The 27,520-nt window shown below is 41.8% G+C and overlaps 2 protein-coding genes across 2 annotated transcripts; one reads left to right on the top strand and one right to left on the bottom strand.

Annotated features, from left to right (window-relative positions):
* Positions 1 to 743: 743 nt before the first annotated feature.
* On the top strand, positions 744 to 8,210 carry LOC310878880 (uncharacterized protein; the record flags this gene model as incomplete). The annotated part of the gene is made up of 2 exons (XM_083793296.1): positions 744 to 1,822; positions 6,224 to 8,210. 2 exons carry the CDS (start codon positions 744 to 746, stop codon positions 7,269 to 7,271), a joined length of 2,127 nt encoding a protein of 708 aa, XP_083649422.1. The 3' UTR covers positions 7,272 to 8,210.
* A 1,974-nt stretch (positions 8,211 to 10,184) lies between these two features.
* rad23b (RAD23 homolog B, nucleotide excision repair protein) lies at positions 10,185 to 26,012 on the bottom strand. The gene is made up of 10 exons (XM_083794447.1): positions 25,818 to 26,012; positions 21,709 to 21,790; positions 19,774 to 19,853; positions 15,605 to 15,771; positions 15,105 to 15,160; positions 14,154 to 14,281; positions 13,336 to 13,480; positions 13,007 to 13,134; positions 12,063 to 12,236; positions 10,185 to 11,419 (listed from the first exon to the last, which is right to left on the bottom strand). Exons 1-10 carry the CDS (start codon positions 25,881 to 25,883, stop codon positions 11,306 to 11,308), a joined length of 1,140 nt encoding a protein of 379 aa, XP_083650573.1. The 5' UTR covers positions 25,884 to 26,012; the 3' UTR covers positions 10,185 to 11,305.
* Between the last annotated feature and the right edge of the window lie 1,508 nt (positions 26,013 to 27,520).

Raw genomic sequence — 27,520 nt, 5'->3', positions numbered from 1 at the left:
ACAAAACAAAAGCTATAAAAAAGCTACAGTATGTCCTGTTAGATCACACGTGTCACGTGTGTGTGTGTGTGTGTGTGTGTGTGTGTGTGTGTGTGTGTGTGTGTGTGTGTGTGTGTGTGTGTGTGTGTGTGTGTGTGCGTGCATGCATGCGTGCATGCGTGCGTGCGTGCGTACGTGCGTGCATGTGATGGGAGGGGAGAAGCTCAGGCTGCCTGGACAGCAGAGTTGGTAGAGTTGTCTTGTGATTGATACAGACACCAAGCTGCTCAGTCCAAGACAATTAGGTCTCAAGATTGAACCCTAACCCTCTTCACCATTGATCCATTCCAGTAGACACAGACCAACATATCAAGGTAATATGACCAATATGCTACCTTACATTCAGTTGATGTGGTTTCACTTCTCTAAGTAATTACGACATGAAAAATGTGTGTATTTTGACTATTTTCATTGTGGAAGGGATCCTTTCAGTCCTGGTACCTGATTGTGTCTTACGTGCAGCGTCACTGTGTGTTGCAACCTCTTTCATCCAGATACTACAAATGTGTTGGATATGTATCTGGATTGTTGATAGATCAAAAAGTGTAACCACCGCGCTCATTTCCTCATAGCATGTCTGCTCAAATCATCCTTTTTTAATGTATTGTTTGAAAACATAATCAGATTAACCGCCCAGAAAACAGCATTGAAAAATTTTTGAGCGTCTGAAACAATAATTTCCTCTTTGCTTTTAACCCCAGACCATGTCGCTTGAAGACAACAGCAACCATTCCTTCCACAACGACACGCCGTGGTGGGACAACGGGTGCACCCTCGACCTTGACACGGATAGCCGGCGCATTGCACTCTTCCTCCTCTACCTGTTCATCTTCATAGTTGGCCTGTTGGAGAACGTTGTGGTCGTCTGGGTCAACTGGCGCCGGCGACACTCGGCCAACGGGGTCCTCTTCTGCATCATCAACATGAGCCTGTCGGACCTCATGGTGATTATGATCTTGCCCTTCTCCATGATGGAGGTGACCGTGAACGAAGTCTGGCTGTGGGGCCACTTCCTCTGCAAGGCCACCAACCTCATCTACGGGGTCAACTTCTACAGCAGCACCTTCTTCCTGGCCTTCATGACCCTGGAGCGTTACTTATCCCTGACCAGGCCTTCATCTGCCACCTGCTTCCCTGTGGTGGGCCGGCGCCGCTGGTTGCTCTGCGGAGGCCTGTGGCTGCTATCCTTCGTACTGGCACTGTTGGAGAACGTTCATGTGCAAGTCACAAAGTTATGGGGCGAACCGGGCTGTTATTTGGTTCCTGAGCACAATTACATAGAATGGTACGTTGTAAATGGCATAGTCTGGCTGGTGTTCCAGTTCCTGGGCCCTGCGGCCGTCATCATAACCTTCAACATCCTCATAGCTCGCACGGTTCGCACGGCTCCGGATGTGCAGGGCCGACGAGATGTGTGGCTGGTGCACGTTTACTCACTGGTGTTCATGGTGTGCTGGCTGCCATACCACCTGCTGAATACGCTGTTAATCATAGAATACACAAGTCCCGTCATCGTGTTTAGCTGTAATACGTTTGATGTGATCACCTTCTTATACAATGTAACGATATGCCTGACGCTCTTCCACTGCATTGCCAACCCCATTCTCTACAACTTTCTCAGCAAGAGTTTCCGCAAAAACCTGATCAATACCGTGGGGAACTACCTACCCAGAGAGGTGGCTGAGGTTCAGGTTCAGGTACAGCCTAACATGGCTGACACAGGGGGCAAAGAGTCCAGAAAGCAGATAAGCGACATGAGTACCAGTAACTCGGATGTTGAATCGTGAGAAATCTAGTGATTAATTGGTAGAATGGGCTTAATTATGTGTGTGTCCCCCTCCCACAGGAACTCACTGAGACGTCAAGAATCTTATGGAAATTATATTAATTAATTTATGTAAACAGATCTGCTGTCTGGCCAGTGCAAGATCAGACCAATCCTTTAGTTTAAACTATTTATCCAGTGGCAAATGTGGAAATATTGCTTAATAAGTTTTATCATACAATATAATCAGTAAACAGGTAAAACTCATAAATCAAATCATAATGCTGCTGTGGCATGCTGGCCCCTGTATCATGCAATAAAATAACCTCAATGTTATCAATTTTGAAATGTATAAGTAACATAGCCTACTGTAATTTGCTGTACTTGCAGCACACTATCTCGCTTCTTGTTGCTTTGTGAGGAAGTCCAAGCTGATCCTGTGACTTCCATTTCAGCCTGCCAGGGTGAGTTTCTTTCCACCTCTAACAATGTGGACTTGGTGATAAGAAGAGGGGAAAAGAGTGCAGGGTTAGTGTCCATGCATGGGTTTAGGGAGGTCAAAGGGCATACTGCAAATTCAAACCTTCCGTTGATGTGTGTGGACTACTGTATGTTTATTTACCATTTGTTGCATGAAGACCCATGTCCCTGTGTCCCCTACCGGTTCTGGTCTAGTGCACTGCACCTTACGAACACAACACCTACTGGCACTGCTACTTTTAATCTCGTCTCATGGTGGCACGATTATGTACACATCTGCATATGATGCTATTGTTTTGAACATGTAGTACCTACCGGCTACTATTTGTATATTATGTATAGTATGTTATTTTTTTGTCATCAAAGTTTTTTTTTTTTTAATGATTTTCAATAAAGCATACAAAATTCACATGACTACACAAAAGAAAAAGACAAGAAAAAACAAACAAAAAACAAAACACAACTAGCAGTCCAAAAAAAGAAAACCCCTGGACAACACCCCTCCACACTCTGTTGTTGACACTCGTGGTTATATCATATGTAATGTACAAATACAAAATGTTACTATACAACAATCCTTTGATATATAAATAAAAGTAGTCCCATATCTCATGGAACTTCCCTTTGACGTTATTCCTCCTAGCAATTGAGTATTCAAAGGATGCCGTTTCAGTCATAAGTTGGGTCCAGTCTGTGATCTCTGGCGTAGCAGAGCTCTTCCAGTTTCTCAGTATCAACCTAGCTGCAGTAACTAACTAGAAAATTCGCAATTTAAAAAAATTGCAGAGTGTGGTTGCCGCAGTGGCTTACATATGCCCCTCCCACTAGTATTGCCAGCCAATTACAATTTCAAGTCACGCCTTAGATCATGCGTAAGTAATTCGGAGGGGATTTAACCCCCGAAATTCATGTTTTTGCGACAAACGGTTACATTTCTCGCATTTGCGGCGCCCCCTATGGATGAAAATGCTTTTAGAACTTGGTTGATTGAACCACCCCGGACATGTGATTCAAATTTGGGATGGATTGGACATTCCGTTCGTGATTTATGGCATTTTTTGTGATATAGGCCCCTCCTACTAACTTCGGGAAGACGATTACGGCCGAACGATACGCACTTTCAAAATTCAGTTCAGTTTTAATTGGATGGGTCCAGAGATCACGTGTGCCGAATTCTGTGAGATTTGGACAAAATCTGTAGGAGGAAAAGCAAAAAGTGTGTTTTGGACAAAAATCAAAATGGCGGAAAATCTATCATGGCGGAAATGGGCGTGGCCTATATGGGGAGATGCGTCATGACCCAAGGAATCCAGGGAAAAACTTATTTTGATTTTACGACCTACGGTTCAAGAGTTATAAGCCAAAAGGTAAAGTGGGCTGTTATAGCGCCACCATGAGGCCGACCGATAACATTTTAGGGTTAAATAATTTTAGGGATAATGTTGAATTATCCCTAAAAGTTTTGTAACTATAGTGATTACAGTCTCCGAGGAACGAATACTTGAATGTGAATTTTTGCCTTTTCCCATTCATGTCAATGGGGAAATTTAATTCACTAATAAATTCATATCAATTAAACTATACAACATTTCTCTTAACAAAATACAAGCACACGATTCCCGATTTCTTCGGTCAATTTGCAGTCACCAATGCATGTTGTGCCTTGGTGACCCCCTGTGGCAGCACCATGCGATCTCCCAAGAGACATAACCTTGGGCATTCTGGTAGTATCAGCCCCATCCAGTCTCCAAGTTTCCCCAGTAGCCTACCTCTTTCCAGAAAGGCACAACCACAGGACATTCCCAAAAGGCATGTAAAAATGTACCATTTTCCCCTTTACATTTCCAACACCGTTTGTCTTCCACCAAGCCCATCCTAAACAGTTTCACAGGGGTATAGTAGAATCTATGTATAATTTTGTAATGTGTAATATCCCTAGTGGCCCACCCAACTTTGGAAATTATATTTGACCATGTCTCTTCACTTATTTCACATCCTAAATCCCTTTGCCATATTAATCTAAGATTTTCAGTCTTTGCACTTTGTAATTCCATTATATTTTTGTAAATTATTGAAGCCCTATGCATTGTCGGTGGCCAGTCAAAAATTGTTTTCAACATATTAGGTTCCTCTATACCCCTATTAAGGTTGAACACGTACACTTCCAACACTACTTCTTAGTTGAAGATATTTCCAAAATTCACCCCTACCCATCACATTAAATTGATTCTCCAACTCCTGATATTACTTAAACGTTGTATCCATATATAAATCATCAATTACACCTATGCCATTTCTTTGCCAAGGCTCCCAGCAAAATGAATATTTACCAATCAAGATGCGTGGATTATCCCATATAGATGTATAGTATGTTATGATTATTTGACCTGTTTCTAGATATATTCTGTGTTTTTCTCATGCACTTGATCTTATCTGATCTCGATCCTCCTCCCTGCTCACAAAACACTACAAATGATGGTGCGCATGAAAGAAAACTAGATTTCACATGTAAACCTGTGACAATAAAGTTGATTCTGAGCTAGAATAAATACTGTTTTATATGATTTTGAAACTGAATGGTATATGTAAACTTGGCCATTGTGTTTCATAATTATTTGGTTTTTAATCATTCAAATTTGTCTGGGTGGTTTATAACACATACCGGTATGTCTACATTTGTGGGGAAAATAGGATTATTAAATACAACAAGGGACAACGCTGCATGTGTTTCAATTATTTTGTTGAGATTATAATTAACTAGATCAGGGGATCTCAACTGATTGTGAACGAGGGACCACCACCCTGATTTAGAATCAACCTGGGGACCACTGTTGTGTTGGGTGGGGATTTTCTGTTGAATGCCTTGACCTCCAACTTGTCAGTACATTGCTACATGCTATTGTACATAAAATAATGACTACTAGTTCTCCACTAGTGGACAGAAAATAAAATAAATCAACAAATCATTACAACATCTACATTACTAAAGCCATGGTCAGGGACCACATGCAATACCTCCATGGACCACCAGTGGTCCACGGACCACCTGTTAAAAACCTCTGCAGTAGATCCTTCAAGGACCCAAAACCTAGACATTTAGTTTTGTGGGCTTTCCTCCTGCTCTGTACCACTCCCCCAAGCCACTGAGGATGTCCTCATTGTCCTGTGTGTATGTGTGTGTGTGTGTGTGTGTGTGTGTGTGTGTGTGTGTGTGTGTGTGTGTGTGTGTGTGTGTGTGTGTGTGTGTGTGTGTGTGTGTGTGTGTGTGTGTGTGTGTGTGTGTGTGTGTTTGTGTGTGTGCGTGCGTGCGTGCGTGCGCGCGTGCGTGCGTGCGTGCGTGCGTGTGATGGGAGGGGAGAAGCTCAGGCTGCCTGACTGCCCAGATAGTCCAGGACAGCAGAGTTGGAGTAGAGTTGAGTTGTTGTGATTGACACAAACCCCAGGCTGCTCACATTGAGACGAACCCTCCCTCTTCATCATTGATCCTTTCCACACCAACATATCAAGGTAATGTGACCAATTTTCTTCCTCACATTCAAGTGATGAGGTTTGCTTAGATGATTTTGTGAATGATACATTTGTGTATATTGAGTGTTGTACATTACTATCCTCTTATCACTGTGTGTGGATTGTTGATAGTTAGAGATCACAAAGGAACTGTGAGTGAATCCTATAGCCTTGCATGGCCAGACTAATATCGCTGCGTGGGCTTTTTTATTTATTTGCAGGCTAACTGAACCCGGTAACAGCAAGCAATTCAAAGCAAGCATGTCTAGACCCTCCTGTTGTGCTGTGCTTTTCTTAGTTATTGTTTGAAAACACTTTGAGCCAGAATCTGAAACGTCCTCTCTGCTTTTAACCCCAGACCATGTCGCTTGAAGACAACAATAGCAACCACTCCTTCCACAACGACACGTTGTGGTGGGTCCACGGTGTCGGGTGCACCCTCGACCTTGACACGGACGGCCGGCGCATTGCACTCTTCATCCTCTACCTGTTCTTCTTCACTGTGGGCCTGTTGGAGAACGTTGTGGTCGTCTGGGTCAACTGGCGCCGGCGCCACTCGGCCAACGGGGTCCTCTTCTGCATCATCAACATGAGCCTGTCGGACCTCATGATGATTATGATCTTGCCCTTCTCCATGATGGAGGTGACCATGAATGAAGTCTGGCTGTGGGGCCGCTTCCTCTGCAAGGCCACCAACCTCATCTACGGTGTCAACTTCTACAGCAGCACCTTCTTCCTGGCCTTCATGACCCTGGAGCGTTACTTATCCCTGACCAGGCCTTCATCTGCCACCTGCTTCCCTGTGGTGGGCCGGCGCCGCTGGTTGCTCTGCGGAGGCCTGTGGCTGCTATCCTTAGTCCTGGCATTGTTGGACAACGTTCATGTGGACCTCGTGGAATGGGATGAACCGGGCTGCTACATAATGCCTGAGCACGGTAAAGTGGCGTGGTACATCGTGAATGATTTATTAGCTGTGGTGTTCCAGTTCCTGGGTCCTGCGGCCATCATCATCACCTTCAACATCCTCATAGCTCGCACGATTCGCACGGCTCCGGATGTGCAGGGCCGGCGAGATGTGTGGCTGGTGCACGTTTACTCACTGGTGTTCATGGTGTGCTGGCTGCCATTTCAGCTGGTGAAGACACTAATACTCATAGACTTCGCACATCCCGACTCATTCGAAGACCCCTGGGTTGTTTTTAGCTGTAATACGTTTGAAGTGATCTACTTCTCATACACCGTGTTGCATTGCCTGACGCTCTTCCACTGCATCGCCAACCCCATTCTCTACAACTTCCTCAGCAAGAGCTTCCGCAACAACCTGATCAATACCGTGGTGAACTACCTACCCAGAGAGGCGGCAGGTGTTCCGATGGGACCAGGGTCCCAGCCTAACACGGCTGACACAGGGGGAAAAGATGATGGGAAGCAGCAGATGATAAGCGACATGAGTACCAGTCACTCAGATGTTCAGTCATAAGAAAGCTGGAGGAAAGAATGTTTTCAGTTTTCACTCCCACACAAACTCATAGCAACATCCAGGATCTTACAGTATATTGTAAATGAATTGTAATAACAAAGAATTTATGTAAACAGATCTGCTGTTGGGCCAGTAGAAGATAAGACTGATTCATTTTACTATAAAGCCACTTGAAAACATTGGAATGTAATGACATTTTTCTTTTTTACTATAATCACAAAGCAGATAAAACGTACATTACATTTTCTGGTTCTGAATGCTGCTGAAAACACAAAATAATAAGATAACCCCAATGTTATCCATTTTAACTAGGAAATGCAAGTAACATAGACTACTGTAATTTGCTGTAGTTGCAGTACAGTACACTATCTCGCTTTGTGAGGAAGTCCAAGCTGATCCTGTGACTTCCATTTCAGCCTGCCAGGGTGAGTTTCTTTCCACTTCTAACAATGTGGACTTGGTGATAAGAAGAGGGGAAAAGAGTACAGGGTTTCTGTCCATAGTACCTGGGTTGAGAGGGGCCAAAGGTCACAAACCTCTGGAATTCAAACCTCCCGTGGATTTCCCTGATGTGGATTTTTACCTGATGTGGGTTAACCTGTGGACTACTGTCTTTACAGTATGTGGTTTTATTTACCTTTCCTTGTTGCATGAAGACTCATGTCCCTATGAATATTATATATAATCACACAGGAAAGTGGTGAAGTACCGATATGCATTTATAAAATTAATAATAAAAAACTAAATATACATGCATTTGTTATTGATAAACAATAAATGTTATTATATAGGCCAAGTAGAGATGGACATGAAAACATGTAGGCCTACATAAAAGCCTAGTTATACAAAAAAATATGCATATCATGGGTGTATGTATGATTGCATATTTCTGTATTCTTGGTTTGTCTCATGCAAAAATCTGCTGATGTATTGATTTTATTTTTGTCTCTATGTGGTATTGTTTTGCAACTAAGAAAGTTACTCTTCAATTTCGTATAGGCTACACTGCTACAGCCTAGGCAAAATAAAGGCCTATAACTTTTCCGTGTTGTTGCCTCTGTATGTTTAAAGCACTTACTGTAAATAAGCACAATTAAAAGTGATGTAAAGTGTCATGAATCTCATGATCATATTCAAGTGCTGTCCCATTCCTTTCACTACAATTAGTGGGGTTCCGTCTCCATGTTAAATTTAGTTTTAATTTACAACTCATGTAAAAGTTTCACTTTCACTACTAATTGAAGGTACTACCATTTCGCAATCACTTGCCATTGGCGAAAGGGCTTTTCTGTGTGGAGTTTGCATGTTCTCCCACAAAAAACATGCAGTAATCATGGTCTCTAAACTACCTCCCCCTGGACAGCTGGGGCGCCTGATGGATGGGAAAGGAACTGGTCGGAATAACGTGTTCCTTCCACGCACTACGTCCAACCGGGAAAACTCTCCCGTCAGGTGAAAAGAAGCAGCTTCTTTAAGATATTTTTTTGCGGCTTACGCCTTTTATTGATTTTTTAAGGGACAGATAGTAGGCTGACAGGAAACGGGAGAGAGATGGGGGGATGACATGCGGTAAAGGCCGTGTCGGGTTCGGGAGTCGAACCCGCGGCACACCGCGACTGGATCACCAGTCCGGTGCCCAGACCGTTACGCTACGGCCTGGGCCAAGAAGCAGCTTGGAGCCTTGGGACTACTTGTGCATCGAAGGAAGCATGAGGTCAGTCCGCTGCACCCCCAGGTTGGCATAGGAAGTGTAGCACCAGGATTACATTAGATAATTGACACTGGGTGAAAAAAATGGGCTGCAAAATCGTGGGATAAAAATTATAAATAAAAAAGAGGACCTAATTAACACAGCAGTGTTGATTACGTCGACCAAAACTATGACGAAAAATGTTTGATTAACTTTTTTCACTGACGAAAACTATATAAGAACTAGAACTGCACTCTGTCGAGTGCATACTTGCTTGTTGCACACTAGTGGCCTACTAGTGCGCAAGCAGAGCGCGCAAGTACTTTCGACCGCTACAAACTGTCAAATCTCAGTTTCTCTGTGAAGGAACGTTTGAAATGTTGAATTATTAGGTTTAACTATTTGCTACCTACCTACTTCATGCATGTAAAAAAGTCAAAATGAATAGTTGTTTTAATGAGTGAGGCCTTATAAGGCCTCATTCATTATAACCTCGCCACTTTGCTTGCTTTGTGCCAGTTAGTTACTCATTTGATTTGTCATCTATGCTGCCCTCTTGTGGTCTACAATGTATACAGCACATAAGGTTCTGCTCCCCATCTTGAAACGCATCATTCTAGGAAAACAATTACTTAGGGCACGCAAGTACTGCGGGTATGTATGTCGGTGTCCTTCAACAGCCAATAAGGGACCACCATTATTGGTGACGTTACTAAGGTATGTTTCAAGATTGACCAATATCAGAGCAGCAGTCTTATCAGCAGTGGTGAGCACACCTCATGGGGAGCTCTGCTTGCACACATACATGGCCTACTTGTGTGCAAGGCGCAAGTTGGCTTTTCTAGTTGCATTCTGGTACGAGTATGAATTCAAATTATCATGAGTCTTCTCCCCAGGGACGGATTAACCCCCGCCTTGGCCCCTGTGCCGATCATCTTTTGTTTTGGCTTGTACGATTTCCCCATTTTTAATTCTAATTCAATTGATGTAAGCTTAAGTTCGATATTGGTAATAAAGTGTACACTTGTGATACTTTAGATGTTAGTTTGTTAGTCCATTCTAGTGTCTTTAGACTACATCATGACAATGTTTTAAATGAATGCAAGTTAGCTCAATTCTCATGACATACTTCAAACTCCTTCAAATAAGTGAACAAGAGTCATGAAAGTCATGGCATAGATTAGAACTTTATGTACAGCATATCGCATAGAAGCAAACAATCAAGAGTTTTTGTATATTTTAATTCTGTAAAAATGACAGGAGGGATGGTATGTCACAGGGCCTACGAGTATATAGATGTTTGAGGATTATAGACTTTATTACATAAGCCACAATGATGCCTGTCTTCTTACAAAGCTGTTGTCCACAAGACACACTTTGATTATTTGCATGCAGTCAGATATTGTAATTTTACTAGAAAATATATAAAACAAAACATTTACCATAACATGTTCATCATCATTTAGAAATCTTTAGTAATCAAAAACAGCTGCTATAACATCTAGGAATCGCAGTAACTGGAAAGTGAAAATAGAAAATAAAACGAGAACAGGTGCAGGAAAATGTCACCTTCCTACAATAATGGTCCAAGTCATTTTTTCTCCAAGCTTTTCAGAAAACATGGGTGTCTGTTAACTACACGTAACATAAGAGAATTAAAAGCCAATTTGCATTGAATTTGTGACTTTGGCCTGACTACGGCCATATTTTTAAGATTAAGTGATATCTTGTTCCACCTTGAAAAGATGTAAAAGTCACATTGCCTTGTATGACTTGCACAAAATAGGTCACTCTTGGCATAGGCCATTATACTACTGGGGTTCAGCATGATCCTTTCAATAAAGATATATAGTCAATTTAGAGGTGGCCAGCATCATGAAGAGATGATTTAGGCATTAGAAATATATCAATTTCATTTTTTTTTTTTAAGAAAGAAAGACTGAGGCCATTGATTTAGAAAGGTGACGAAAACCTCCCTAATCCTGGAGTCAACTACCTTTCATCATCCTATTTGGTAGATGCTGTTTTGTTTATCTTTTCCTAGGATCATTTTGGTTTCATAGTAGCTATCAATACAGATACATTGTGAGATTTACTTAAATGTTCTCCATTGTGAGATTTACTTAAATGTTCTCAATTTTTAACTGATCAGAACCAACAGTTCCGACACACCATGTAAATTTTAACCACTGTAACCATAAAACGTGGTTAAGTTCTTGTAAATATGTCTCTACATAAAAGAAATTAACAAAAATGTAGAAGGCCTGTAATTGTTTGTGCATCCAATGTGATCAATCCAAAAGCAGAGGTTGGAAATAAAACAGTCTAAATAACTACTTCTGTATTAATCATCGTCAAAGTTCTGTTGTAAGAGGAAGTTTGCTGCCAAATTCTCGTTCTTCTCACAGGCAAAGTAGGCTTGTATAACAAGTCCCTCTGGAAATCCTAGAGCTTTTAGCTGGAATGACAAAGACAGAGGTTAGAAGTAAGATAGTAACCAAGAAAGGCAGATTGACTGTACATTTGGGGCTTTTCTTAACAGTAGAGCACACTCAGCTTGGCACTGATTTCCATCAGTCATTTTATTGGGTGAACTACTCCTTTAAATATATCAGTTATGTCTGTGTATTTACCGGTAGTCATATCTGCCCCATGGAATGTTTGATCACAAAGGCAAACGGAAATGTAATTTTGATGTACATAGTTTAAATGTTTCAAAACTATTAAATTGCAAATCGCAATTATTTGTATGATAATTCATCCTAAATGTATATACACACTGTACCAAAATACAGAAATCACTGTATTTACACAGTAAAACAGTGTGGTACATTTTAAGTGTTCTAGCAAGCGCATTCTTTTCTGTGTGCGTGTACTGTCTTGTGTATTACTAAATAAATGTTTAAGTACAATGTTAACTTTGTGTTTAGCTCCCACATTGCGCTGTCGTGCGCAGAATCTACAAACCGATCTACAAACTCACAATGTATTGCATCAGGTCGCATTGTGAGCTTGTATATCGGGTTATTTCCGGTGTGCAAGAAACATTGTGCGACGGAGTAGAACTAAAACAATGTCAAAGCAGGTGGTATGGTCCTCACCCTTTCAATGGCCTCTTTCTCCTGGGGAGTTACTTGGATGTAGTTCATAGGGTTTCCACTGGCGGCATCACCTGTTCCACCTGCACCAACCCTGCTGCTGCTGCTGTCCTGTACCCCCTCTGGGTTGGGCTCATTCAGCATCTGGATGAATTGTTCCTGATGGTTGCTGATCTCCTACAGGAGGAAACAAAACAAGAGACGTCACCAGTGTTGCCATTTTGCCTATTACAAGCGACTTTCGGCATGTTTTTCCTGTAAAGACGCTCCTAAGGTTGTTTAAACCAGTTGTTTTTTCAAACATTTTCATGTCAAGTAAATGGAATCCCAAATTAATATACATTTGTTGACAGCTGGTGGTTGAAATGTAAATGTAAAAGTACCACTTTGTAGATTTAGTAAAATAAAATATCCCTTTGAAGAGCTGTAAGTGGAAGAGGTATCCACATCTGGCACCAAGCCAACCAAGTCACTCAAAATCAGCTCTTGCCTCAACCAATTCAAAGTAATCTTCCTCTGTGTACAACACATCATCGTTTAGTTTTTTGAGATTGTGGAATTTTCCCACAGAAAACGGAATGTTCTACGTAAACACCTTAAGAGATACTACGGAACCCATAAAAATGTACTAAGCACATAGTTTGGCATCTCAGCAGACAGCAAAGCCCAAGTAATGATCACAAACTGCTGCTGCAGAAAGAGAGATGGCACTGCAAGACCTTGATTTTCGTGATCAGCTAAAAGGTTAACAAACGTTAGCACTCAAGAACCTATATGCACTGAGCCATAGGAAAGAAACATCGTGTGCTGCTAAATGTCATCTACATTCCTGCTGCAGTAACACAATTTGTAATTTAAGACAGACAGACTTGTCTTGTCATGATGCTACGAGAGACTTTAAGACATCAGCCGTGGCGACTGAGAACTTGAATCCATGGTGTTGGTACCTGCAAGAGCTCTGGGTTCTCTCGGCCTATCTCCTGCAGCAGGGCTGGAAGCAGGCTGGCGTTCTGTTGGATGAGCTGCCTCATGGTGTGGAACTGGGGCTGGCTGGCCAGGTAGCTCAGGGGGTTGCCTGGAGAACAGCAGGGTCATCATCAATCAATGAGCCTGTACATTATATTTATATATACACACACATCGATTAACCACTTATTTTATACTTCATAACACATCGTGTAACATTGCATGCATTGAGAGTATCAGAGTATCAAATTCTGCACAAACCCAGGCCAAACCTGTTAAATTGATTATTTTGAATAAGTGTCGCAATCACCTCCACTGTCGCCCTGTGAGGAGCCGGTTGTGGAGGGAAGACTCAGACCAGCAGTGGAAATGGCTGCCGTTCCTCCTACTGGAGGAGGGGCCACTGTGTCGGCTCCTCCCCCTCCTGTGCTGCGTTCCTCCCTGGCTGGGATGCCCTGGACAACAATTAACAGGTTGAATGCCTGCAATGTACGGCGGTCTAATAGCCTAGACTGCCTAAGTATAACGTTACCTTTGAACAGCCACTGCACCGACTGTTGAGTTGCTTGTCATGAAAATCCACTTTAAAATGGTGTAATCGCTTGTTGTAGTGTTGAAAGATATTCCAAGGTGCCGATCACAGCCCGGACAGGCACAGCTATGCAACTTTCCCATTGTTTTCCCATGACAATTTGCACGCCGGCAAAGGGTAACCACTTAACCCTGTGTTATCTTTCGTTGTACAGTTATTGTACAGTGGAGTACAATAAAAGTGAAACTAGCCAATCTGAATCGGCAAGCTCACGTGTCGCAGATAGGTAGTGATTGGTATAAATAATCATTGGGACAGTCATTCATCTTCTCAGAGGGCTTTGAGACATACAAGGCTTAAAGCACCACCTTTGCCAGTTGGACACAACACACATTGAGGTGTATGATGCTTTGAAAATCACCCCCAAAAAAAGGTGTTACACATTAGCTGTAGTGTAGCATGGGTATACAGGTGTGGTGCAGTAGGCCGACGAGTTCACATCAGATGGAGTGCAGTATGAGTACACAGCAGGCACTTGATGTAGTGTAGTGCAGCATGTTGAGTACACGTCTATATGTTGGTGTGGTCGTTCTTACCGAGAGCAGATACTCCACAGCTCTGTCTGGGTTGTTGTAGCTGGCTCGGAGAGCCGCCACCACCTGCTCCCTCTCGTACCCCATCAGCATCATTTCCACCACCATGGATTCATATGACTGGCCCGTCACTGAGAAGTGAACACACACACGTTTGTATTAATATAATTAGGCTTGTGAGGACATACATATTTTGGCATGACTGTCGGTTTTATGAATGCTTTCTTTTTCATTTTTGTGCCCGCTTTAAGCCTAACCATAAAGCCGAAAATGGCCATTCTACAAGCTCACAACAAACAGCACAACTAATTATAAATCAGGTATATTACTCATTTCTGCGCAAAGCATGTTTTATTGTTGATTTAATGTTTTACCTGTAATGATTTATATTGTAAACTGTTCTTGGACTGCAGAGAAAACAAAGTGTCTGTAAAGTAGTTCCCCCACATTTGACCATTGAGAGGCCTCGAACACCGTTAAAAGTGTCGCTGACAGCAACTTGATTTATCTTATTATTCCCCCCGTTTTGTTTTGCTGCTGCCAACAACACCAATGCCCTTGGAGAACAATAAAGTTTGTATTCATTACGGTCACACAAACAATGTCAAATGCTCAAATTTCACAGGCAGACAAGAGGAGATGGTGGCCGCACTGGCCGGCGGTAGAGAAGAATGACGTGACATGACTACTACTCAATTTCAGCCTCATTAAAACCCTCTGTTCGATATAAACAATACAGACACAGTTCAAACAAGAAAGCTTGCACTCGGTAGAGTGCGTGTCTCTGCAAACAATGTAACCGAATTATAATCTATGACATTTTCTAGTCGGGACAGTCAGTGACCGTAGATTTGTCGTCCGGCGTCTTGCCGGAGATCTTAAAGCTCTACATAATGGTAGATTTATTCAAATCAATAATTCATGACATAACTGTTGACGTTAGTAAGGTCTTACCAAGAGCTGAAAGTGCTTCATCGATTAAATCAGGATTAGTTCCCTCTTCAGTGGTACTGCAGGAGAGCAATGAACATGTAATAATGAATACAAATAATTATGTTTTCAATTCATTTTATCCGGTTATGGCGTTAGTACACAACATTAAGCATCATAATAGTGAGTGTCCTGACAGCATGACTGATCCTAGAATGAAAGTGCCAGTATGACAGGAGAATGAAAATAGTGCTTAAACAATTTTGATAATGGTTTAATTTAGTGTTAGTGGTAACGTGTCGTGTGTTATACCTTCCACGCCCATATATAGACAAGTTACCAAACCTCTTGTATATTTCATTAACTCAACAGGGCGTCTTTGTTTTGTGAACGTCATTGTTAGAACATTTTCAAAACCTTTCACATTTAAAAAAACTCCAAAGACTTGAAAATGCTCAAAAGATATTTTCGCTCTTTGTTATATGACCAAGTGTCTAGGGCCTAAGTAGCCATGAGAGATATACCCTGTAGCTGTACACGGTGCAGCAGTTGTGGGTGGACTGTCCTCCGTCTTGTCGTCTTTAGGTGCATCTTCTGGTGGGGTGTCATTGCCCGACGCCGACACACCTGGAGCTGCTGGGGATGATGTAGTGACAGAGCCCGAGGGTGCAGCTGACGGGGCTGGTTTAGGCTGCAAAGAAGAAAAAGAGTGCCTTTAGGACCGTGCGAGAAAAAATACTAACTCAAATGTCATTACATTGCATAGTGATACCATCATTGTTTTAGCATCATGTGAACACGTTCCCTCCCATTATCATGAGGCCAGTTCTACTGAAATGCGCGGAAAAACCAACAAAAAAAAGAGGAACCCCCTGGCCAAGCTTGGATTAATGTTTTATATAAACACCCAAACATTGTACTATTTTGAGCAGAGAAAAGAAATGTACCGAAAGTGTTAAAATTATGTTTTTATGTGGCCAGTGGCCACCCCCACCAGTTCATTAAGTATACCTGGTTTTCACCTTAGCACCAAAGGCTTTCAGCTTTCAGGAAGAAACCAAAAATACACAGGGAATACATATTTAAATATTCTAATCTATAGTCTATTAGAGTACCGGTAATGTTAACTCCATAGACAGAACAGAAAGAGTACAAAAATCATGGCACTCCATCTTTAATAAAAAAAATGTATAATCATTAAATTAATGTAATCCACATTATACTGAACAGAGGCGGATCATTACCTGTCCTGGTTGTAATCTAGATGAGTTTAAGTGCAAACACTTGACCCTGGGGTTAAAGTCCCACGTGTTGGCAGAGTATAAAATGATCTTACACAATACCACACTCCTGATGAATTTAGTAGAATTACACCCTGACCTGGAGTTCATGCCTTCATAATTTTTCCATTACGTTACTTCTATTAAGCTTCATTTCTTTAACCCATTAAGACCTGAGGCCGAACAGTTTTCAGAAAAACGACGAACCTTTTCAAGTCAAGGACACCCAAAACTATATGCATTTGGCCACGGACCCTCATCTCAAATTGTTTCAGGAACCCCCAGAAGGAAATATTTGAGTTAAAAAGAAATTTCCTTAAAAAAAAAGACATTTTCATGATTTCTTTATTTCATATTGTGGCATTTAGTGATGCGCTATGAGCTTGTATATCTGTTATTGAATTGCCAAAGTATAAAATAATGGTTAAGTGGTTAAAATCTAAAGTGACAAAGATACTTTCCCGGTCTTAATGGGTCAGCTTTTTGTGGCAGTCACAGACTTGTCTTATCACAGACACAATTACATTTGTCATTTATTGTAAAATGACATGACATTGTCCTGGTTTTCATCCTCTTTTATTCTCTCCCCATCACTAGTGCCAACCCCTTATTTCTGGTGTGGTGGGGGTGTAGAGTGGCCCTCATTTATCAATTCAGTGTAAAATCTGCCCCAAATTCGAGTGCAGGTTTCGTAGTACACCCACGTCGCCCTGGCATTTATAAAGTGATCGCAAACAGCTGATCCTTCCTTAATTTCGTTCCGACGTTAATAAATGTGACGGCTGAAATCTATCTGGCACTCGCTGCCCCAGCTCTCTCCATCACACACAGTCACACACAGACGCACGCACGCATACGCAACTTGTTGTATCTTAAATAAATAAACCTGCATGAATTAAATAAAGCTGTAGGCCTACCCTGTCTGTTTCTCCTTCGCTTCCCTTGCTGCCCGCCTCACCCCCCCCCCCCCCCCCCCCGTACGCACGCACTCACATATCGCAATTTGCAAGCAACAGTCACTGTGTGTTGTTAGTTGTATATTAAATTATTAGTATTTTTTATTTAATATACAACAAGATATATTAGTGAACGAAAAACTGAACCTGTGAACCATGAATTAAATAATAGGCACACACACACTGCTGTTTTGCATAGGCGCTCCTCCTGTCCCGTCTGTCTGTCCGTGACACCGTGACCAACTGACCATGCACGTTCGACAGTCTATTTAGATTGCCTCGCAGTCGCTAGTCGCTGCAGTGGCTGGGCTGTCAACTGTCAATATATGAATGTGCAGCTAAAACCGTAGCCCATGTGGCTGGCACTGGTGGAGTGGTGGTGGTGGGCTGGCTGGGTAGCCTACCTATCTCCGATGTTCCCACTTGCGCTGGCACGGTACATTTGGCATTCGAGCGACGCGTCAGGTTTATTAAACGAGGAGGAGATTGCACATACCGTAACTCCAGAAAGACATTGGCCTGCTGTAGATTAGGCTACAGTATAGGCTACCCAGTACCCATGCATGTTGGGACTCTCCACAGCTGCAGCACTGCACTATAGGCTACTTTCTAACGTCCCGTCATGGAAATAGTCCAGCACAGACAGCCCAAATCCTCACATGTATGCGCTCATGCAAAACACTGTTTAAATGGCTTAAATCAAGCGCGATTTTAATTGTAAAGTTGGAAATCTCCTACAAATTTCATATGACACAAATACGTAGATGTAGGTCTATTCCTTTTTTCTTTTTCTTTTTCTTTTCTTTTACATGTAGCCCATATACATACAGTTTTATATTAACATTTTAGGAGTGAATACATATGTTTCGATGCCTTTGGCAGCCTCTCAGCTGGTCAAACAATGCTGCTCTGCCGTTCTACGACAGAAAAACAGGTGAGGACATAGCGTACGACAGCTCCCGACCAGACGTCATTTTTGTCCTGTCTCAAGTTCAATTTCAAGCTTTGGCGGAAATAGTAAATGCCGACAATTGCGGGAATTTCGGCGTGCACCCATATTTTGCCGTACGCACGGTTGATAAATGAGGGCCATAGTGTACAATTCGACGTCATGGCAACCGGGCCAAACCAAAGGCACCATGGAGGAATAAAACCCCATTGTCCATGGTTGTGGGCAGTAACCAATATTTAAAGCTACAGCATCAAGAAAACCTTTTCACAATGTATGCTGACTGCCCACCCAGGCTAAACAACTATTTCCCTACTGGCATTTGGCACAGCAAGAGAGACTAATAATTGTGTTTAAATATCTCAATATCTGGCAAAATAACTTTACCCAAAAACATAATTCCGCACCCTTCACATACAGTATTATCACTCAAATGTGTCTCAAACTGTGACCCACAGTATGATCACTCAAATGTGTCACAAACTGTGACCCATCCTGCATACAGGCTAGAGGCCAGTACATGAAAATATGAACAAAACTATCCTTCTGCTTGTCAGAGTTATGACCATGGTCATAGCTGTGACATCTACAGGTCAGGAGGAGCACAAACAGCTAAGACATTTAAGAGAGGCAGGGAGGTTTCTAAAGCGAAATTGACATGACATTTGCCATATTTATTTTTAAAACGCTGCAATAGACTCACAAAAGCCAAATAGACAACCTGTATTCTCCGTCTCTCTCCGTTATGCACATGACGCACCTTCCTCCAATGACATGGAAAGTTAATTAACCATCCGCCATCGTCGGCGGTGGTCAGTTTGAGCTGAACAAGGCCTCTTAAAACCAGACACGCATGCATGGTTGAACATACAAGGCCATGGTTTAAATGTCGTTTCATGGCCAATCATGGCGTCGAAAATCTCAAACTCGTTGAGTGTTTAATAAGTGAACATCGGATCACTTTAAAGTCACTTAATCAGATGGTTATTGGGCAGCGTGCATTTCCACAACATGTTTATATTAATGATCAATCAATCGTGTTTTGGCTTGAATCAGTGGACCTAACGAAGTATGATTAAATGTATACTACTACTGTATAATAAAAAAGTTTTAAAGAAAACAAAAAAATACAAAAGATGTTTGTTTTGGCCCAGGCCGTAGCGTAACGGTCTGGGCACCGGACTGGTAATCCAGTCGCAGTGTGCCGCGTGTTCGACTCCCGGACCCGACACGGCCTTTACTGCATGTCATCCCCCCATCTCTCTCCCGTTTCCTGTCAGCCTACTGTCTGTCCATTCAAAAATCAATAAAAGGCGTAAGCCGCAAAAAAGAATAATAAAAAAAATAAAATAAAAAAGATGTTTGTTTTTAAGGTTATATTATCATCATAATCTTAACTGTTTTGCCATTTGGGACTTGCTATATCCTCACAGCCCGGAGAAAGAGGCTATCTAATGTTCAGAAGAAGAGAGAATGAATATAAATTGATTTCTCAGACACACTCCTACCTTTGCAACCATGACAACCACAAAGTTCTTCTCATCTATTTTGTACTCTTTGAGCGCCGTGTCATCACTCAGAATTTTACCTAGGAGGAGAAAACATGAATGAGTGTTCATTAACAACCACGGACACGTTTTTACCATTTTGGACATTCAACGTTTCTTACTGACAACAATGACACTCACAATTCTGTCATCATGTGACAGCACAATACTGGTGTCCTTAAACAAGGGCCCCCTATGCGAGTGAGTGGGAGACTCTGGCATGACCCTGTATACATTTGTTTTTTAGCATTGCTGTCGGGAGGAAACCACCTAACTCCATTTTTTCCCTCTCCCATAAATCAATGCTATTGAACACTCTTTATGTCTGTGTGTTGGTTAAAAAAACATATTGAATCCATGAAAAGCATTAAAAAGTGCTTCGGACAAAACCAGCCCATTGGACCCTCAAACTCTCTGCTACAGCAGCCAACTCCTCCACCTACCCCCCTCTCAAGTAATTGACAATGTATTAAGTCACAATACCAACTTCGATGAGGCAGTATTTCATCGTTTTAAAAATATAACCAGGGCTGCACATAAGTGGTGCGCCACCGCGCATGCGTCGTCAAAATTCAAAATGCGCTGTCAATCAAGCGCCGGGAAGCGCTTCTGCGTACCAACAGCCGGGGCCGCCTAGAATGATTATTATGGCCAGAATACTAGTAAATTCTGTGGCGAGAGCATTTTCCACCGACTGCCACTCAAAGTGGCTACTGGCCAATCACAGCGCGTCCTTACTCAAAAGGGGGAGGATTCCATGCTGCTTTCTGCTGGGAGCCTGGGAGGAGGCGGAGGGCGGTTCACAGGAAAACCTGACACAAATAGTTTCGTCTTCTCCGTTTCAGATAGCAAACTACTGTAGTCCCCGGTGTAAAAGGGCATGCTTTGGATGCTTTGCACTCTTCCCAGTTTGTTTTCCGGCTGCTGGAGCAGCATGGTTGCTCGTGTGCGATGCCGTCTCAGAACCCGAATCCGAGGAAGAAACCATATTAGCGTCTCTCTCAGCCTAGGCACCGGCCACCGACTTTTTACGGGTACTAAGGTTTTAGTTCCGACATAGTGGAGTGGGAAGAGTTTAAAGCATTGCGGACTGGCACTGCTGCTGCCCAACATGAACACCGTGTCTCGACATACTGTCCCTTATTATCGTAAAGTCGGGTAGTGTACACTGTTTATTTTTGCACCGAGGAGCCATGTGTGTCTGACTGTCTGACTACGTACGTCGCCTCAGCTAAAAACAAAAGGGAACTAGGGATGCCTGATGTATGCTTCGCCGATGTGTTGCATGTTAAAAAAATTGCTGATCTGCAAGCTGTGTCGCAACACGTTGTGACGAGCTAGTAGATCGGTTATTTAAATACAAAATAATAAAAATCTAAATATTGCTTTGATGCTCATATTATCCTTAGGAAGTATTAAGTTGTTTTTATTATAATATGCATTCCATAGGGCTGGACCACACATGGACCTAGATTTTAGCAAATTTAGATTTTTTTAATAATGGGATGAATCTACAACAAGAGCCATTCTAGGGCTAAATCTAGAGTTGCAATACCCTCCATTGACTCCCCACTCATCCAATAAATATTGTTTTGCTATAAGTTATTCATCCCTCTTTTATCCATCCGGCGAGACGGGTCGCCGCATTTTAGGAGCACCAAGAAACTCCTCCAGGTGCTCCTCTTAGTACTAGACCAAAAAGGTTGTGTGCAGCCCTGAATATAACGTTTTCTTGATTTCCTGAGAAATCTATATTTTTCATTTCCTGAAAAAGGAACATTTGAGTTTAAGGTAATGAAGGTATGTTCAAAATAAAATGGAGTGTTCAGCTGATATGTGACTAAAGCAAGTGCATTACTGCACCGATATGAGCAGAAATTCATCGTTATAACATACCTGCATATATCAATTTCTGTCCATCGACTGGAAAACCGTCCTTCCCCTTCTCATGTTCAATCCTTTCTTTCAATGTCTTGACCTGTGGAAACATATAAATACATGTTGTTAAGTACCCTAAATGTTACCCTACACTACAGAAAGTGCAGATCCCAATATCATTGGACAGAACATCTGGAGAGAGAAACTACACAAGAGACCATTATCATTATCATGGTTCATCATGGTTCTCAAACATTTTCATGTCAAGGACCCTCAATATTTTAAAGAAACTGTACAGAGAAAAACAAGCCCAAAGTAGAGTATAATGAGCAGACTTTATGTACTAACACTATTATGTAGCTTGGGCAGATCTACAAGCTCACAATAATATAAGGAATTAAAAAAGTTAAATCTGACTTGCCTAAACCAGTTTCATTCAGAATCGAGTTTTTTCTTTTGGTCATCAGCCATAACAGCAATTCATTATATCGGATATCGATATCGCCCAAAATGTCCCATCGGTACATTCCTAAAAAAATCTATTTCACCGAGATGAGCTCGTTCATTTATCACTTCATGTATCTGGGGTGAACAGGCTGGTTTTAATTTTATTCACTGGATCAGATCAACCTTGCAGCCGTTGGGGTCAACATTTTGATAGCTCATGCTTTGTAAACAGCACACTGCATGTACAGTACACTGTCAGTGAAATCTGATCTCACTCGTTGCCGGTGGCTCAGCAGTCAATCCCCTCTGTTTGATGCCTCCATTTCCTGTTTTTCATGGTCAACATGTAGATCGAACAAGTCACAAGATGTTGTTTGTTGTCGGCATAGGTTGGTTCCTGTTGATTTTTACTTGCTAGCACATCTCATAACATACGTACGTATACCGTCAGTCAGTCAATAACAAAAAATCAAAACTGTTTTTTAAACTCGTACGCCAGACTGGGTAAACGTAAGCCAGCAAACACTAGTAGTCACCACTGACTAACAATCTCAATATACTACAAAAAGGGGGTGAGATTCTGTAGTTACTGGCAGTGTGTTTCCAGATTTTGAGAGAGAGAAATAAGCCACCATGATAATCAGGTCTATGAAAACAAGTCCAAAGAAGCGAGTATAGGGCACATGATCATTGGCTATTTACAGTTGTACAGTTACGGTTGTATATCACTCACCATATACATCAACTATTTAAAAATTGGCGATCTACAAGCGTGCTATTTTTAAAGAAATCTTGATGTACAAATTGTGGAATGTATTTTGTAACATGTATTTGAATGTGGGGGTCCCTCCCTGGTATTCCTTGGCATGAAAATGTTTGAGCATCACGGCCAAATATAACTACCGTACTACACTTTGGAAACAAGCCCAAAAAACATCAACCGGCAACTACCAATATTTACAAGCGACTTCACTTTACAGCCGATTATAATAAGCAGACATGGCTGGCTTCCTGAGACCCGAGGAAGAGTAGCTGCTGTCATGTACAGCAAGCTAATGGGGGATCTAATAAATAAATAAAATCAAACCACTGGTCATTGCCATTGGTGACCCCAAGTCTTCACAATCTGGCTTCCTAACGTCATCCTCAAAGATGACAATGCTGGCCCCTGCAGAGCCAGCATTGTCAAGATTACCTGAAGGATGTAGAGTAGAAAGGATGGAATGAACTGCCAACAGCCCAGACCGGTCCAATTCAACACTTTTGGAATCAGCTCAAGACACGCTGCACTGTACCAACTGGAGTTAAGTAACAAACAGTTGGCTGACCTGCGATGAATCCTGCTCAACCAATATATCTGCCCTGATCCGACTTCCTTTATTATTGACAGATATGACAAATACCTTATGCACAGAGATAAAATAAAATAAGCAGATCTACAAATTCCCATTGCAATTATCTAAAATATTTCCTCAGATGAGGCGATTATGTAAGAATCGAGACATGCCTCCTGCTGTTTTGTTCAAAGAATACAGCATAAAAATGGCCAATTATGTCCCGTCTGAGTTGGCTGTTCTGTTGTGCACAGATAACAGCAATGTGGGCGCATTTCACTGGAGAGTAGATCCACCCACATAATCAGCATGTGTTGCTCATCCCACAAATGCATGAACAGTACATTACAAAGGGCACATCAATTTAAATGGGAATTCAATTGGAACCTCAGCTGTACCTAGGAGAAAAGGTTCTGTGGCAAGGTATCCCTGCAGTGGCAAAAACCCTTTTTGCCGTATCGTATCCAAAATCATACCCGTGTGGGCCGTGTGAAGTGAGGGGCGATCTCATCATTATACATCATCTCATGAACAACTGAATTGATGTGATTGGTTTAAATGTACATCATATTTGTCAGACATTTGACCTAATTTCTCCTTTCATTGTCTATGAGACGTGTGGGGACAGGATTTACGTCATATTTGGCAGACATTTGTCACCTAATTCTTCTTTCATTGTCAATGGCAAATATTGAGACGTGTGAGGACAAAAGCTGTATATAGGAGGGGCTAGTGCCCCTAAAAAAGTTAAGGTATTTCTGCAGAGCTACAGATGATAAACTTAGTTGTGGAAAGTAAAACTTTTAGAGCGGGGTGAAACCAGGCACGTAGCGTGGATCATATGATTGACTGGGCAAATTAGGGGGGGGGGGGGGGGGGGGGGAATAGGTGTGAAGTGTGAACGATTTGGGGGACCATTTCAAACAAAGGCGGCCTGCATGCCGTTTGCTATACAAAACAGAAATTTGCACATGGTCTGCCAAAGAAAGTAGGCTATCTGTTGTTGTTTTTCTTGTTTTTTCGCCCCCTCTCTTCGAAGTTAGACTGGGCCAGCTCTAAACTGACTGGGCCACGGCCTGCGTGGCGGCGGCCCAGTGGACCCTACGCCGGTAGGTGAAACAACCGCTTATGAAGTCAGTGACAGCCGTCAGCTAGTGCCATGTTTTGCCAATGCAATCTTGCCATGGATGGGGTTGACTGGCAAATAAGCAATTTAAGCCTGGTTTAAGGTTCCAAACAGGACTAGAGCAAGGTCATGATCAAACACATATTTCCACAAACTTTCTGAGGGGTTTGCATGCAGCCAGACAGACTTACCAGTACACATTCACTGCCATTGACGGATAATTCTGTCAATTCAAATCCAATGCCATTGATTTTTGAAATGCTTTTATCTTTATCAAATTCTAATCAAAACTAGCTTTATTTACTTATGATTACCGCTGATCGACTGCCAAGTTGATCACAACTTGGCAGTCTTAAGTCATTTTTGTTTTTATTATGTCCAGTCAAGTTCATTCTCTATAAAGTACATCTGCATATTACAGGAAGAGTGGACACCAAGGATGAGTGTGCAGACAGTGGGCACCAAGGATGAGTGTGCAGACAGTGGGCACCAAGGAATAGAGGGCAACTCGATTTTAAATTGGCTATTTCTTTTTATATATTTTTCCCATAATGTTAAAAAAATAAACTATTTTGGAATATACAATATTCGGATAAATGATAATTATGATATTAGAACAAAGAGCTACAAAACCTGTATAATATCCAGCCCTTTTGGGCATAAAACTTGAAGGGTACATAAATTAAAGTCGTGCATGTTCAAATCTGTATACTAATATAGTTTACATTACTTACCAAATTTTGTAAATATTTTGAGAAAGAAATGTCAATGTGCATGTAAAATCTGTAGTTTACATTAATTACCATTTCCCAAATATCTTATTTTGGTTAACTATCGAGACTGTAACACCGAGCGAGGTGCCCACTCATTCTTGGTGCCCACTTTTCCTGGCCCTTACCATTTTCAATTTGGTTTCCATCTTCTATGGGATACGTCTATGTGCTGGAGCCGACTAATTAATTTACCTGACTAGTCAACACAAGCGATTAATTAATCCGTCTCTAAATGACCCACCTGGCAACGTCACGTAACAGTTTCGCCACGCAGGAAAGACTAGACGGAAAACTCGATTTAAATAAATAAATATCACGTCACAGTCTATTAACAAACTAGACTTGCGTTGGGAACTTGCAATAAGTTAATATTCCGTTCCAGGACATAGTCGACTCCCTGTGTCCAACCCCCAACGGTACATGACAAGCATTAATTCAAACACTCACCGTCTCCTCTCCGTCTATATCTATTTTGAACGTCTGCTGCTGCAGTGTTTTCAGCGTGATCTGCATTTTGTTCGACGTTTAGTTGGACTTTCTCGGCCTCCCTGGTCCCTTTGAAACACAACTTGAAGTCTTGTTGTCTTCTCACTGCTTCATCATGAGCTACTGACAACCAACCGCCATTGCGCTTGTTTTGATTTCTTCTTCTCTTCTCTCTCTCTCTCTCTCTCTCTCTCTCTCTCGCTCGCATTTTCTATCTACACAGAATGGAAAGGTTGGGCAGCAATGGCGCCCTCTACTGGTTGTTGTCAACACTCGATAATCAAGAAGGTTTTATTACAATAATCTAACATGATAATATTGAAGCAAAAATAATAATACTACTACTACTTCTACTACTACTACTACTACTACTACTACTACTACTACTACTACAGTTTTTATATTTTACCACTTGCTTTGGCAATGTAATCAGACATCTTTAGTAATGTCATTGATTTTGATCAACCCTTTTAACCAAAACAAGGATCAAGGTTCAATGTTTTTATATCACATCATTCACATGCGTTTACAATGCCAGCTGTGGCAGCATTGCAGGAAGTGATATTGTTCTTTGAGCCTCTTCAAACAGTATGACAACCCAATAAAAACACAATAAGCATATCAAAACATCATGATAAAAATCAGACCCGTCTTAACTAAGTGGTGCTGTTGGGGTGTCAAAATATTGGTTGTCGAACTATTGGAGTAGTGGGACTGTTGGTTGTCGGACAATTGGTTGTCGGACTATTGGCTGTCAGAATGTAGTCTGTACTGTACTGTACTGTACTGTACTGTACTGTACTGTACTGTACTGTACTGTACTGTACTGTACTGAAGAAAATATGGAAGTGCCACCAAAACATGGTAAATGGTGCATTTATATAGCGCTTTTATCCAAAGCGCTTTACATAGATTGTGCATTCACCCATTCACACACCGATGGCGGAGGAAACCATGCAAGGCACCAATGAACTTGCAAATCAGAAGCAATTGGGGTTACTTCAGAGTCTTGCTCAAAGACACTTCGACACCAACTCTGGGGGAGCACGGGATTGCACTAGGAACCTCATCTGGCCATTATACCGGCCACGTTATTCCTGACCCACTGCTGCTTCCACGATAATGTTTGATGTTCTCATTATTGAGATTTGAGAACTTTTTACAACTGCAGTATTTATTTCTGAAGAAAGAACTGCTGCAGTAGAAGGCAGGACTAAACACTTGTACTGCAAAGCATCATAATATCACATAAGTGAGTCAGTGCAATGAGAAAAATGCTGCTATATGTCCCAAAGTGACTGCAAAAGATGTTTAAAAAAGATTGTATAACACCACAATGTGCCATAGCTCTGTCTACACACTGCTGTACCCCCTCCAACAGTATAGGCTATAGGCTATACTTTCCCCTTTTTCAACAGTTTTTATATTTTACCACTTGCTTTGGCAATGTAATCAGATTTCTTTCTCATGCCAATAAAGCTCATTTGAATTGAATTGAGTCAAGAAGAAATGCCAACGAACAAAACAAAGGCTCAATCATGTTCTCATATAGAAACTGCTCTAATCAAACTAACCTAACCTTTTAAACCAGGGGTGCCCACACTTTTTTGACTCGAGAACCACTTTCAAAATGACCAGTTCAATAAGATCTACCCACCCAAAGA

Source organism: Protomyctophum parallelum (genome assembly GCF_964188405.1).
Source record: "Protomyctophum parallelum genome assembly, chromosome: 21".
NCBI lineage: Eukaryota > Metazoa > Chordata > Actinopteri > Myctophiformes > Myctophidae > Protomyctophum > Protomyctophum parallelum.
The sequence above is the reverse complement of the archived record's forward strand: the minus strand, read 5'-3'. Positions and strand labels throughout refer to the sequence as shown.